We start from the raw sequence: 13,953 nt of genomic DNA on the forward strand, positions 1-13,953 counted from the left end.
CCAACTTCAGCAGTTTCCTGCTTGTGTACTTTCTCCAATCAAGGGTTTCCAGGAGTTTCCCGTTAGTGTACATGCTCAAAGCTTTTAAAAGTATAACGCCCTTCCTATGACTGTTACTTTTTTTTCTGTTACCTTTTTAAAAATTTTATTTTAGAGCATGCACACCCATGTGTCGGGGGGGGGGCAGAGAGAGAGAGAGAGAGAGAGAGAGAGAAGGAGAGAGAATCCCAAGCAGGCTCCCCTGCTTGGGATTGGGCAGAGCCCAATGCAGGGCGTGAACCCATGAATGGTGAGATCATGACCTGAGCTCATGACATGAGCCAAAGCCGGATGCTTAACCCACTGAGCCACCCAGGCGCCCGCTATTACGGTTACTTTTGACCATGCCTCACGTCTGGGCTCGGCTCTTGCCATCATCCCCCTCTTCACCCTCATCTATGGTAGTATTTTTAATGTTTGACCCTCTCTCCCGTCCCCTCCTTCACACCTCCCCCCGCCTCCTCCAAACACATTGAAAAAGTCTCTCTGAAACATCTAGTGTGTCTCTGAACTTGACAGAAAAGTCATTTTTATCCAGTGAAGTCTGACAATACAACAGTTGCTAGGATTTATTTGTCATCGCAGCAGCACTGTGAGGTGGGCATTGTTGTCACCATTTTATTCAAAAGGACAGTGTTCCTCCAGTTAGAATCAAAGAACTAGAACCAGAAGGAGCCTTGGAACTGCTAGCCTGTTTTGTTAATTTATTAAACAGTGCTGAGTAGCTATGATGTCCTAGATTCTAGATTCTAAGACGCTCTGGGGATTCCAATGTAATTGATCTATTCTGAGCCTCACCGGCTGGCAAACGACTATATATTACTATCTGCATGTGGTACAATTTTGGAGCATTAAGAAGTTTGATGCTGGGGTGCCTGGGTGGCTCAGTCAGTTAAGCATCTGACCTGATTTCGGCTCAGGTCATGATCATGACCTCACAGTTCATGGTATCGAGCCCCATGTTGGGCTCTGTGCCGACAGCATGGAGCCTGTTTGGGATTCTCTCTCTCCCTCTCCCTCTGCCCCTCCCCTACTCACGTTCTCTCTCTCTCTCAAAATAAATAAATAAACTAAAAAAAAGATTAAAAGAAACTTGATGTTAATTTTAAACCAAGGTAATCATAAGTAGGCATTTTTTTACACACTCCAAAACAACATAAATGGACAAAACGATGTTGTAGAACCCTATTTATATTGGCACTTATAAATCTACTTTATTCATAACTGTTGCCTAGTATTTCATAGAAGAATATGCCAAAATTTACTTACTTATTCCTCCATTGGTATTTCCAGTATTTTGTTGCAATAGACATCTCTTTGTACCCGTGCTAAAATATTGCTTTAAAAACAAACTTAAACTGGAATAGAAGTAGAGTTGCTCTGCCAGAGGGTAGTTCTATTGTGATTTGATAGACACTGTCAAATTTCCCTGCCGAGCTACTGTTTTATACTCCTGTGTTTATTATGAGCATACACCTCTCCCAGGGGGCCCACCAACACTGAATACTACTCATCTTTAAAATTCTGCCAGGGGCACCTGGGTGGCTCAGGTGGTTAAGCGTCTGCCTTAGGCTCAGGTCATGATCTCACGGTTCGTGGGTTCAAGCCCCGCATTGGGCTCTGTGCTACCAGCACGGAACCTGGAGCCTGCTTCAGATTCTGGGTCTCCCTCTCTCTCTGCCCCTCCCCCACTCACGCTCTGTCTCTGTCTCTGTCTCTGTCTCTCTCTCTCAAAAATGAATAAACGTTAAAAAAAATTTTTTTTTAAATTCTGCCAATGTGAAGGGTGCAAGTGACCATCTTGTTTTGATGGGAGGAGGGCAGAAGAGAAGGTTAGGGAAGATTCTCACTGTGTTCCCTTTGTGTCTGACGGGAGACACATCCGAAGGGGCTGGGCTCCTCTCTCCTTCTGCCAGGCTGAGCTGGCCTGAGCTAGTCTGCAGAGGGGCAGCAGGGCTTTCGGTGGATGTTAACGTTCTGGATATGCAGAGGCTCTTCTAGATTGCTCCAGGGTGCTCCGTCTGCAACCTTTGACCTTCGGTGTAGATTGGGCCCTCCGTATGCATTTTCCCTACTCTTCTCTCAGGGCCCAGAGATGCCATCTTTTACTTCTCGTGACCCAGAGAACCTAAGTGTTCCATAGGCCACCGTAAGCGTGTAGCAGCCTAAATGTGTAATGTGGTGTGAGATCAGGTCCTTTTTTTGTGTGCACCCACATTACCGTAAGAGGCTGGCCGTGCTCTCCTGGACTTTGGCCTTGGTGCAGATAGACCATCGATGGCTGGCCCATGCTGTGGGAGATGAGAGTTTGGGGAACTCTACGTGCTCTCTTACTTTTCTCTAATAGACCGTGTGCCACACTGTGTTAATCCTGTTGGTACTAGGGCTGTGTGTCGGTGACCGGCCCTTTAAGCGTCACAGTATGCTTTGTCATGCTCTCATTTTATACTAACGGAAACTTAATTTAAGCATGACTTGAGCAATTTTTTTTTTCGGCGATAAAAACAGCCATTTATTATGTCCACAGAGTCTGTGGGTCAGGCATGCTCAGACAGGGCACGCCAGGGACAGCTTGTGTCTGCTCCGTGCTGTCTGGAGCCTCACCAGACGGCTGGAGCAGCTAGGGATAGGATCTTTGGAAAGCTTGCTCCCTCACACGCCTGGGAATGATGGCGGCTTAGCCCTTGGCTGGACTTGCCAGACGCCTCCATGGGGTTCTTTCATTTGTCCCAGCTTCCTCATAAATGGGGACTGGCTTCTGAGGACAGGCCCAAAAGAGAGAAGGCCAGGTGGTGTCTTAGACTAAGCTTCAGAAGCCACGTAGCATCTGTTGTCTGGGGCAGTCACAGGCTCCCGCCCAGATACAAGGGGAGGAACACGGATGCCACACACCTCCGTGGGAGGAAGGTCAGTCACGCTGTGAGAACAGCCTGTGGGAAGCTGTGGCCGTCTTTGGAAAATACCATCCGCCACTTTCCCTAGGCCCTATGGATGCATTCTCCTCGTTTCCAGACTGGAAGACATTTGGCCAGATATCTCCCACCAGAAAAATGTAACTGAAGATCAAAACTGCCAGAGTCATAGAGGGTAACACATTTGTCTCTGCAAACGAGTCTGGTTCTAGGGACCCTTCAGTTACCTACCCTTGGTTTATTGTAGCTTCCCTGGAAGGAAATATGCTATGCAAAATCGTTTCCCTTATATTTATCACGACCTTCAAAACTGCTGACCCAAAATTGGCCCCCCCAAAAGTTAGTATGTTCTTCTTAATGTCTTCTCAGTCCTTGGGAAGATCAGTAGGAAGGTGAGTGGCTAGAAATGCCTTTACTGCATCATAGACTATAACCTCTGGATGTATAACCTGGACACAAAACCTGGCCATTTGAACAGGAGACCCACATTCCTGGCCGGTGGCACCTTACGTCTTTGAAACTAAAAAAATCCTGCCTCCCCGTGTTTACATAATTGAGTTCTAGTCGTTAAGTTCTCGGTAGTTTGGACACTAGAAATGGAACAGGCCTCATAAGGAAAGAAGGTAATGGCCAGAGCCACAGTCCTTTTTTTTTTTTTTTCTTAACATTTATTTATATTTGAGAGACAGAGCATGAATGGGGGAGAAGCAGAGAGAGAAGGAGACACAGAATCTGAAGCAGGCTCCAGGCTTTGAGCTGTCAGCACAGAGCCCAGCACGGGGCTTGAACCCACGAACCGTGAGGTCATGACCTGGGCCGAAGTCCGATGCTTTAACCGACGGGGCCACCCAGGCACCCCATCAGAGCCACAGTCTTGAAGGCACAAATGAGGAGGGTGGTGGGTGGTCAAAAAGTTCTCAGGCCTGAGAAACGCTTTTCTCATTCAGATGCTAGATGGTTCCTCGTCTTATGCATCAGATCAGGGTGTCAGTTCAAGAAACTGTTCCTGAATTCGAATGGGAAACCAAGAGAACTTGCCTTTCCCTGCTGCTTCTTGGGGCAGAATGTAGTCCTACAACTTAATTAAAATTCTTCCCCTGCCCCCTTCCTCAGTCCGTAGAAAGCAGGGCAGGTCTGTACCGTGACTTTCCTGTAAGCCCCTGCCTAGAACACACGAGAGTGGGGTCCATCCTAGCCTGACCGTGGCCACCAGGACAGGCATCCTGCACAGTGCATTCGACATCACCACCACTGTCTGCTTCCTGAACTCTTTCATCATCCCAAGCAGAGACTGTACCCATTAAGCAGGGACTGCCCGTTTCTCTGTCCCTCCAGTCCTGGTAGCTGTCCTACATGCTGTCTCAATTTGCCTATTCTGAGTATCTCCCAGAAGTGGAATTCTACAGTATGTGTTCTTTTGTGTCAGCTTTATTTCACTTAGCACACTCTTTTCCTGTTATATCCATGTTGTGGCACCTATCAGAATGTCATTCTATTATTTGGCCAAATAATATCCCATTGTGTATATAGACACCACATTTTGTTATCAGCTCCTCTGTTGATGGACACTTGGGTCATTTCCACCTTCTGACTCTTGTGAAGAACGCTGCACTGGACGTGGATGTACGAGTATCCGTTTGAGTCCCTCCTTGCTTTAAATTCTTTTAGATGTATACACAGGAATGGAATTGCCAGATCATCCCGAGTGATTTTTTTGGAAACACAGAAGTTTCCAAAATATTCTATGACAGCAGGGAGGCTGATTTTCTCAGGGCTTAGAAGGGACAAAAGGGCACTACGTTACGTAATGCCTCAGGACAGAATATTATGTCAAGGCGTTATTCAAAGTTCTTCAGCGACTACTATTATTAGATCCTAAGCCTTTGAGCAGTGTAAGTGGTAAGGGGAAGGTGTTATTGGGGTCAGCAGCACCTAAAGGCTTTGTTTTATTCAGGGTATTCTCTTTAATGAATCAGGATTAGAGACTAGAGGAGAATAAGGGTTTCTGGAAAACCATTTTTTCGGGCCATGGTTTGGAGAAGGCTTATAAATTTCATAAAATTAGAGTTTATGGAATCAAGAAGAGGAAAGCATTCAGTTCCACTGGCATAGACATCTGGATTTTATTACCCAATTTGCTGCTAACAGGACATTAACCTTAGGGAAGTGACTTAAACTCTTAGGGCCTCTGCTTCCTGTATTAGACAACATGGATGGAGGAGGGGTTGGAGGACAGGGTGGGAGGTTTGGGCTGGATAATGTCGGGTCCATTTCTGCTCTATACATCCATGATTTTAAAAAGCTTGATTACTTTCTTATCCAGATCAAATTTTTATTTTTAGAAAGCCTTGATCCCTAGGTCCTGGCCATGTTGATTTATGACATGAGCTCATTGTAACTACCTCATCACAGAAGCTACTGTTTGTTTCTATCATGCCTTTACTCAACTGGAAATGTGCGACGTGAATTTAAGATAACAAATATTTCCTCAGAGTATGAACCATATCATGGGCAGAGTTATTGGATACTGTCACACCCTAGATCTTGTATTTGGTACTGTAAAACTTTAGAATAACAGTGGTTCTCTTAAAAGCCATTATGCTCTCCTCAACTACTTTCCGTAAACACACCTGCCCTTTACAAACATCTCGCCCTTTCTATGAACCCACCATCTGGTTTCGACTACATTTCCTTTAGAAATAATAGTAGTATAGTTTGGGAAAAGGCCTGACCTGTGATGACTGCGGGGTTGTTTTTATAGCATCTAGTGCATTTCTCATTCATTCATGCATTCATTCAAAAATATGCCCCATCCTAGGTGTTGGGGATACAGCAGTAAACAAGACAGCCCCCCTGCCCCCCATTTAGGTTAACGTTTAAACATGAAGACAGGCAGTGAATAAGCAATAACAGGTGTGCTGGGTGTTAAGCTGGAGAAATGGAAAGTTGTCCGTGCCACGGAAGCTTGTAGTGGGATTGAGCCAAAACTTTGGGTATCAAAGATTTCCAGGTGAAGTGGCATTTCAAGTGAAATCTGAGGAGTGGGAGGGAGTTAGCCAGGCAAAGATGGGGAGGGGGGATGTTGAAGTAGGGGAAACAACTGAAGTGCACAGGTCCACAGAACAGCAGGAAAACTAAGAGTGTCACGCTGACCAGACCAGGGTGAGCAGTGGGAGATAAGGGCAGGAGAGGGAGGCACACGCCAGGATGAGCATGATAGGCCACGCTAAGGATTTTGGACTTTATCCCCAAGGAAGTGGGGAATCATCGGGAGCTGCAAGCAGGGAAGAGACGTGGTTCCATCTGACATTTTTAAGGCTCGTCTAGCTGTAACATACTGCGTAGGTTGGAGGTGGGCTGGCAGGAGGAGAGTAGGAGGCTCTTCCTGAAGTTCACATGAGAAGGCCAGGGCTGTGGCTGAGGCCCTGGATCCCCCTGGAGGGACAGGCATGGTGTTTGGTAGGAGCTGGGGGGCTGCAGGTGGACCTAGGGTCAAGAAGGCTTCCACGGAGGCCCCAGGGAAAGAGTTTTCCAGAAGGGGGAGCGTTGTCCAGGGTGCCAGTGGAGCTGAGATGTCCAGTAAGTGGATGACTGAGAAGCATCGTTTGGATTTCACAACGTAGAAGATATTGCTGACCTTAGAACATTCCTGGTGGAGGATGCGGGCAACACTCATCTTGAGTGGCTTGAGGGGTCAGTGGAAAGTAAGAAGAGAGGAGAAAGAGAGACAGAGGGACAGACAAAGAGTGATACTCTTCCGGAAGTAAAGAGAGAGGACCATTGCTGGGGGGGACAATAGTGAGTTTAGAAAGAATTATAGTTTTAAAAACTGGAGAGGCTTGCACACGTTTAAATGCCAAAGGGAAGGAGCTGGGTAGAGAGGAAAGACTGAAGAATTAGGAGAGAAAGGGACAATAGCCTGGGGCTCCTGAGACTATGCACTGAAGAAGGAAGTCTAGAGCCCAGGTGGAGGAATTGGTCACTTGGCACATTTCACGGGCATTTTCCAACAAGACGTCTTCCTTTCTCACTAGACCGTAAGCTCCTGTATCTTTTGGATTCTGTATCCCTAGCACTGAGGCTAAGACCTGACACGGAAAGTGCCCTGTGAGCATTTAACTGAACTCATGTGTCCTTGGTGCTGGAAGTCCTCCCTTAGGGCAGAGAGACCAAATGCCTTGACATGTAGTGGGCTTCTGGCGTAGACTTTAAAAATGAGAGCTATGGGTGACAGAGTCGCCTGGCCAGTGATTAGGCTGGTACCTTTGGTCATTTATACTTGATGGGAAGGTAGTGGCTGAAATCCGTCACGATGGAGATGGAGAGAAACACACGGTATACAAGTCAAGAATGACTAGAGAAGTATTTCCCTCCCTCTTGGCTCTCTTCTTGGCCCAGAAAGGAAAAGGAACAATCCAACAGTCTCCACAGGAAAAGGAACAATGCTCCCACTTGGTGGGTCCATTTCTGTCGATGGGAGGCAGCTATTAGCACAGGCCTCAAACAGAACAAAAAGCTGGTTGCCAACCTTTTTCCATCCAGTGGATCATAAATCTTATATAAATGTACAGATTAAACTAACTCAATGAAACAATTCCATTAGATTTTTTTTTCCTTACTGGCAAAGGGCACCATTAATCTTGAGGAGCAAACATTGTTCCATATCTGTTTTGTTTTCCCCAAATCTCAAAATGCTTAAAGACTGACACTTATGCGTGAGATTCTTCCAGGAGGGAGGGAAGGAGTTGGAAATGGCCTCTGGGGTTTGTAGGAAGGGAAGATTGAAGCCGGGTGAAGAGGATGTGTGCCGGTTCCAGAAGCAGACTGGTTAATACTTCCAAGAAAGGAACATGCTACGGAGGTGTTTGTTGAGCCAGTATTTATTAACCGTTGACCTTGTGCCTCTGGCCCAGGCTCTTTGCCAGACACAGGCAATGAAGAGAAGGCAGCAGAGTGCTGGCCTTTGGGAGCTCATCATTGTGCACCGTCCTAGAATGAATTCAGTGTCCACTAGAGCTGCTTAGGGAAAGAGTCTTCTAGGTTCTGGTAAATTGGGCACGCACACGAAGATCCACTTGTGGATGCATGGAAATAATGATTCTGTTAGTCAGTGCAGTACCCTAGAAACCCCAGCGCAGGCTCCTTTGATAAAAGCCACACTACAGAGCATGACTGAAGAAGGCATGAGGCCCTCAATCCCTGTCCTGGACCTCTGTTCGGGGACTGGTGATGTGCTGTTGTGCCTACAGAGATACGACTGGGCTTGTGGGGGAAATTCCGAGTCCAACCAGTAGCCTAAAAAAGAACCCAAGCCTTCCCCCTTCGCTACCCCCACTCCTGTGGCTTGACCCGCTGAAGCACGTGACCCTGTGAATGTGTGCCTGGCCATTCAGATTTGTCTTTCTATTTCCTCATGCCCTGGAAACACAGGCAGAAGGGGGATAAGTGTTCTCCAAGCAGGGACAAAAAGCAAGGGATTCCAGACCTGCATGAAACCACAGGGGTTCCTGTGCTTGGGTTTTTTGAGATATCCCTGGATCCTTCTCACAAACCCCTCTTTTTACTCGAGGAGGTTCTGATTTCCGGAAACAAATGAGCGAGGCGGACACAGTCTCTGAAAAGAGCAACAAGGGAAGGAAGCCTGGGGAACAGGAACATTTAAGGTCAGGCAGAGGGAAAGGAGGAAACAAAACCAAAACAGAACGGAGCAAACGGCTCTGGAGGCCCAGGAATGAATGCGTTCCATTCACCGATTTCTAGCAAGCAGAAAGTTTCAAGGAGAAGGTGGGTGGTCATACTGAGTGTAACAGTGAGGCCAGTACGGTAAGGATGGGCAGATGCTATCACGCCTTCCCGGATGGCCTTCCTTCCAGGCACGGCGGGAGAAGCCAGATGGCGCTGGGGAGGGAGAGTTAGGAAGTGGAGAGGAGGAGTAAGAGTAACAAGAAATGTGGCAGATGAAAAAGAGAGAGCGAGAGAGAGAGAGAGTCGGGATAGTTGCCGGAAGAGGCCATCATCCGAGGGAGGTTTAGCAGGACAGTGTTGAGAGAGATCTAGAGAACTTTTCTCTAGGGTACAGCGTGGGCGAGAGTGGGCGGGATACAAACCTTCCCCTGGAGAAGGCTGGCACACTTCTTTGGGAGGTGCAGCGTTCTGTTACAGTGGTTTCTCCCCAGAGTTGGAGACAGAGAGGATGAGGGGACTGGGGAAGGGCCTCTCAGGGGAGCACAGCTGACCCGTGGCATTCTGAGTCAGGCAAGTCTGAAGAGATCTTCTTTTTATAGCCTCCCTTGAGTCACCACCAGGCTGTAGAATGCCCCCCCCCCCACTTCTTTTGTCATCCCCCTAGCATTTTATTTGCAAACGAGAGGGCTGATATCAGCAGGTTTCTTTTCCCTGGCCAGGTGCTGTTTGGGGGACTTCTTTGGGTGGAGGGAGTACGGTGGGTAGGGGAGTGGTCTGGAAGCTCGTAGGATTTTTTTTTGGTCACTTGTAAGTGTCATCGGATTATCTGTAGTATGTCTTTTTTCAGCATTCCTGCCCAACAATCATTAGATCCTTTAACTATGGAATCTGGTTTTTCTTCAGCTGGAAAAAAAAAAGTTCTCTTTTTATTTCTTTGATTGTTCCTTTTCAATTTGGTTTTTTTTTTTCCCTTTGGAAGACAAATTCTCATTTGTTCTCATATTTTCTTCCTGTTTATTTTGGGTTTCATAATTTCTCTCTCTTCTATGTTCTTTTTTCTTTTTTAATTTTTTTCTGAGCTGGTGGGGGGGTGGGGGGAGGGGGATGAGACTCCTTAAATTGGTTTCCTAGTTCACAGATTCTAAATGTGGTTTTGGTATATCCTGCCACTTAAGGCCTCTTCTGACGATGCGTTGCTGTGGCACTCACGGTTCTGTTTCTTACGGCTGTTCCCTTCCCAGGAAGGCTGTTCATACTTCCTTTTCCATCTCTGCAACATCTTCCTGCGTGTCACTTTGTCCTTTGAGACTTAAATGTCTAACTCCCAATCCCATACCTGATGGGAGGTTTAATGCCCCTCCTAGGTTTTTTTTTGTTTGTTTCTTTTTGATTCCAGCAGGTTTTGTATAAACGGTCCCTTCAAGGTCCCATTTTCTTTGGCCAATCATCTCCTGACCTCACGCCTCCTTATAGCCAGCCCATCCTGGCCCGGACAAAGGCCACATCTTTCCCTGTGTTTCCCAAGCGCCATTCACCTTGTGTGGGGCTCTCTTTGCTGGAGGTGTAAGGAGGGTGGTATCACTGCCCTCCAGAGAGCACACACTGTCCTTGAAAGTCCTGCCCCCTCCCCATCTTGGGAGCCTGCATGCACCTGCTTCCCCAGGTGCCTTCCCCCCACCTCCTACTGGCTCGTGCTCATTCAAGAGCCCCCTTCTCCAGAATCCTAGCTTCTTTTTCTGTCAGTACTTAAACAGGCAGAAAAGCCATCACCAGACCTGTTTTCTCCTCAAGAGAGTCCGGGCTCCCACTATTAAAATGACGATGTTTATAACTCAGTGCACTAATGAAAAAGGGGTTTTTTTAAGCTCTGCCTTGTGTACTCAGTCCATCTTGGGGAGAGAGATCTTCTTATTTCCAGTTCCCAATTTCCTCCACATATGTCGTGGTCCTCATACCCCCTTTGATTTCTCTTGGGTTTCTCAGGGTTGGCAAGCAATGCGGCTTCCCACGGCAGTTGTGCCAGTTCCTTCTGGCAGTTTCCTGCCTCCTTTCCTTAAGTGAGGCTTGTGTAGAATGTATGAAACATGTAATACATGTACAGCCACCAGCAATAATGTACAGACCCCAGAGAGTGTGACTCACCATTAGCCAGGAGTAAATAACAGACCCGTTGCCATTCTCCTTTGTCTACCTGATTCAGATTCACTTTGGTGACGCATCCGGTCCCCATACCATACTCTTGGGTGCTGGTCCCCTTAGGCTGTCCGTATGCTTGTGTTAGGGCTGGTCAACCAATCACAAAGGTTCATAGCTGCTTAGCACGCAACTGGCCGTGTCCAGTTGACTAATTGCACACTAAAAAACACCGCGAAAATGGTGCAAAAAGCCTGTGATACCGCCATACAACTCTTACCCTTGTTGTTGTGAGCGTAAATTGGTAGAGTCTCTTTGGACAGTTGTTTGAACCTGTCAAAGTTGGGTGTTTATATACCACTTGACTCAGAAATGCCATCCCTGGGTACATGGCCAACAGAAATGAGCACTTACGTCCACCAAAAGTTATGTGCAAGAATATTCATAGCACGTTTAGTCATAATAGGCAAAAACAAGGAACAGACCAAATAGCTAACAATAGTAGGATAAAGAAAATGTAGCATATTTACACAGTGGAATACGAGGCAGCAATGAAAAGGAACACCCCACTGCTGTGTATAATACGGATAAATGTCAGGGCACCTGGGTGGCTCAGTTGGTTGAGCGGCCGACTTCGGCTCAGGTCACGATCTTGCTGCTTGAAGGCTCGTGAGTTCGAGCCCCGCGTCGGGCTCTCTGCTGACGGCTCAGAGCCTGGAGCCTGCTTTGGATTCTGTGTCTCTCTCTCTCTCTCTGCCCCTCCCCTGCTCACGCTCTGTCTCTCTCTCCCCAAAATAAATAAACATTAAAAAAAATTAAAAACAAATAATAATATGGATAAATGTCATAATGGTGGGAGAAAGAGCCCAGGTATGTAACTGCACGATTCCATTTATGTGAAATTCAAGAGTAGGCATAACTAACCTGTAGTGATAGAGGTCAGAAGAGTGGTTGGTATTGGAGTGGGTATTGGCAGGGCAGGAGTTTGCTGGGGAACTACAAATGTTCTGTACTTTGATGTGGGAGGCATTTGCATAGGTGTATATCTATGTAAGAGATCATAGGGGCACCTGGATGGCTCAGTCGGTTAAGCATCCGACTCTTGATCTCGGCTCAGATCTTGATCTCAGGGTTATGAGTTCAAGTCCCGTGTTGGGCTCTGCACTGGGTATGAAGCGTACTTAAATTAAAAAAATCACAAAGCTGTACATTCAAGATTAGTGCACCTTACTATATGTTATACTTGAGTTTTTAAAAAGTATGATGCAATATGTTGTAACACTAGGGAAGGAAGAATTGAGAGACTTTCTCGATTTGGGAAGGAGAAGAACACTTTCAGGGGCCAGGGGTTACCTCGAATTGCCTTATGTAGAAATCCTTCCTTTATCCTACTAACAGACATGTCTCCTCCTAGAACAGTTGAAGCTGATTTGCTACTCCACTGATGATTTGCCATTGAGTTGGTCCCTCCACACCATCATAAGCGTCCTCAGGGGTACAAGTCCTTTGTCACACTTCCTGTGCTCCAGAAGCTTACAGTCTTACTAGCATAAATAACATATTTAGAGAATTTAGTATTATTCCTTTTTCCTCAAGTACAATTTGTGAGGTGCAGAATTCTCCAGGAATTCAGAAGAAAGAAAAGTCAGTTAGAAAAGGTGGTGAGTGAGGAACACCTGGCTGGCTCATCCGGTTAAGTGTCCAACGCTTGGTTTCGGCTCAGGTCGTGATCTCACAGTCCGTGGGTTCGAGCCCCGCACTGGGCTCTGCGCTGACAGTGCGGAGCCTGCTTGGGATTTTGTCTTTTCTCTCTCTCTCTCTGCCCCTCCCCTGTGTGCATGATCTCTCTCTCTCTCAAAAATCAGTAAAATTTAAAAGGAAAAAAAATGGAGTGATTTCAATGAAGGGGGAAGAACTTGAGGGTTTTTAACCTGATGGGAAAACTGTCTGATAGTCTTTTATTGTTTACTTTCTTGTCCTTGTTTGACGGACCGTAGAGGACCTGCCAGCAAGTGCCGGGATAGTGACCAGCCGAGAGACAGCGAATTTGTCACATAGGGGAAATCAACCATGGAGAAGATCCCAGACTTGCCAGGAGATCTGGGTTTGGACCCTGACCTGGCACCGGCCTGGGGCTCCAGGGACTGGGAAGACAGAATCGCAGTCAGAGGGGTGTAGGAATCAGGGACGACCTGGGGCCAGAGCTAAACTCTACACCTCGATGGAAAATAGTCTGCAGATACCCTTTGTTCGCTAGGAAAGCAGTTATTGTCAGTGCATTAAATATGGGGTATATGTGTGTAGGTGACGAGCTGACTCGAAGAGGCAGAATTAACAGAGAGTTAATAATTTCTCCTCTGTCACCTCATTCATGTGCCTGCACACACACACACACACACACACACACACACACACACGCACATTGTCACACACCCACACATATCTACCCCCCTGCATGTACCCACCACCACCCCCACACACCCATAACACTCCCTACCCCCACACCCACACACACCCATACACACCCCAAGCTCTGGTGCTGGCAGGGAATTAGAAGTTTATCTAAAATCACCCTCCACTTGCCAGGCTGTAATGGGTGGAGCCATGTGGGTGAGTGAAGGTTGGCAGGTATCTGAAGACAACAGAAACTCACATCAGCTGGCTGAATGTCTGTGCCTCCACAAGTCCCCTCACCCCCTGTGCTCTCATAATTGCTTTTGAAAAGGTTTTCTGGCTTCAAAGAAATCAAATCAAATTCGTTACCACGCAAATTGAAATTTACAGGCTGGTGTCATCCTAGAAGTTGTAAACATCATTTAAAAGAAGATTTCAGTCTCCTTCTGTTTCTGCTTTCTCTAAGGAGCTGTTTTGTGCTGTTTGACCCCTTCCTACCTGGAATGGAACAAAGGTATGGTTTCTAGTTTACTTGTTTTTTTTTCTTCCTACCGAATTTGGGATTAATATGTTTGCTAACTTGTATTTATTGCTTCCGATGAAAAGGTACAAGGAACTGAAAGCTCTTGGTGGAGGATAGGGAGGATCTCGTGAAGCTAAGATGATTTGGGGATATATGTCCCATTTTAGGAGCATGGGAGTCACAACTCAGTCAGTTATTTGGGTTCTGAGCTTGCCTCCTGCACACCCTGGCTGTCCTGAAATCCTCCCTGCCGGAGCTCTCTCTCTC

The 13,953-nt window shown here is 46.8% G+C and overlaps 1 protein-coding gene across 5 annotated transcripts in view; it reads left to right on the forward strand.

Moving 5' to 3' along the window:
* The window catches only part of LOC125165218 (cytidine monophosphate-N-acetylneuraminic acid hydroxylase), a 127,998-nt gene that overhangs the window by 15,664 nt on the left and 98,381 nt on the right, over positions 1-13,953 (forward strand). For 2 of the 5 annotated variants that reach the window (XR_007152022.1, XM_047857813.1), the window contains exons 1-2: positions 8,667-8,735; positions 13,630-13,677. Coding sequence is in view for 4 of the 5 variants with exons in the window: in XM_047857813.1 (XP_047713769.1) it covers positions 8,683-8,735; positions 13,630-13,677 (101 nt within the window). In the remaining variant the exon portion in view is untranslated. Of the gene's footprint in view, positions 1-8,666; positions 8,736-13,629; positions 13,678-13,953 lie in introns of those variants that run through there. The other 3 variants (XM_047857810.1, XM_047857809.1, XM_047857808.1) reach the window with 2 other exon arrangements.

Source organism: Prionailurus viverrinus, chromosome B2 (assembly GCF_022837055.1).
Source record: "Prionailurus viverrinus isolate Anna chromosome B2, UM_Priviv_1.0, whole genome shotgun sequence".
Classification (NCBI taxonomy): domain Eukaryota; kingdom Metazoa; phylum Chordata; class Mammalia; order Carnivora; family Felidae; genus Prionailurus; species Prionailurus viverrinus.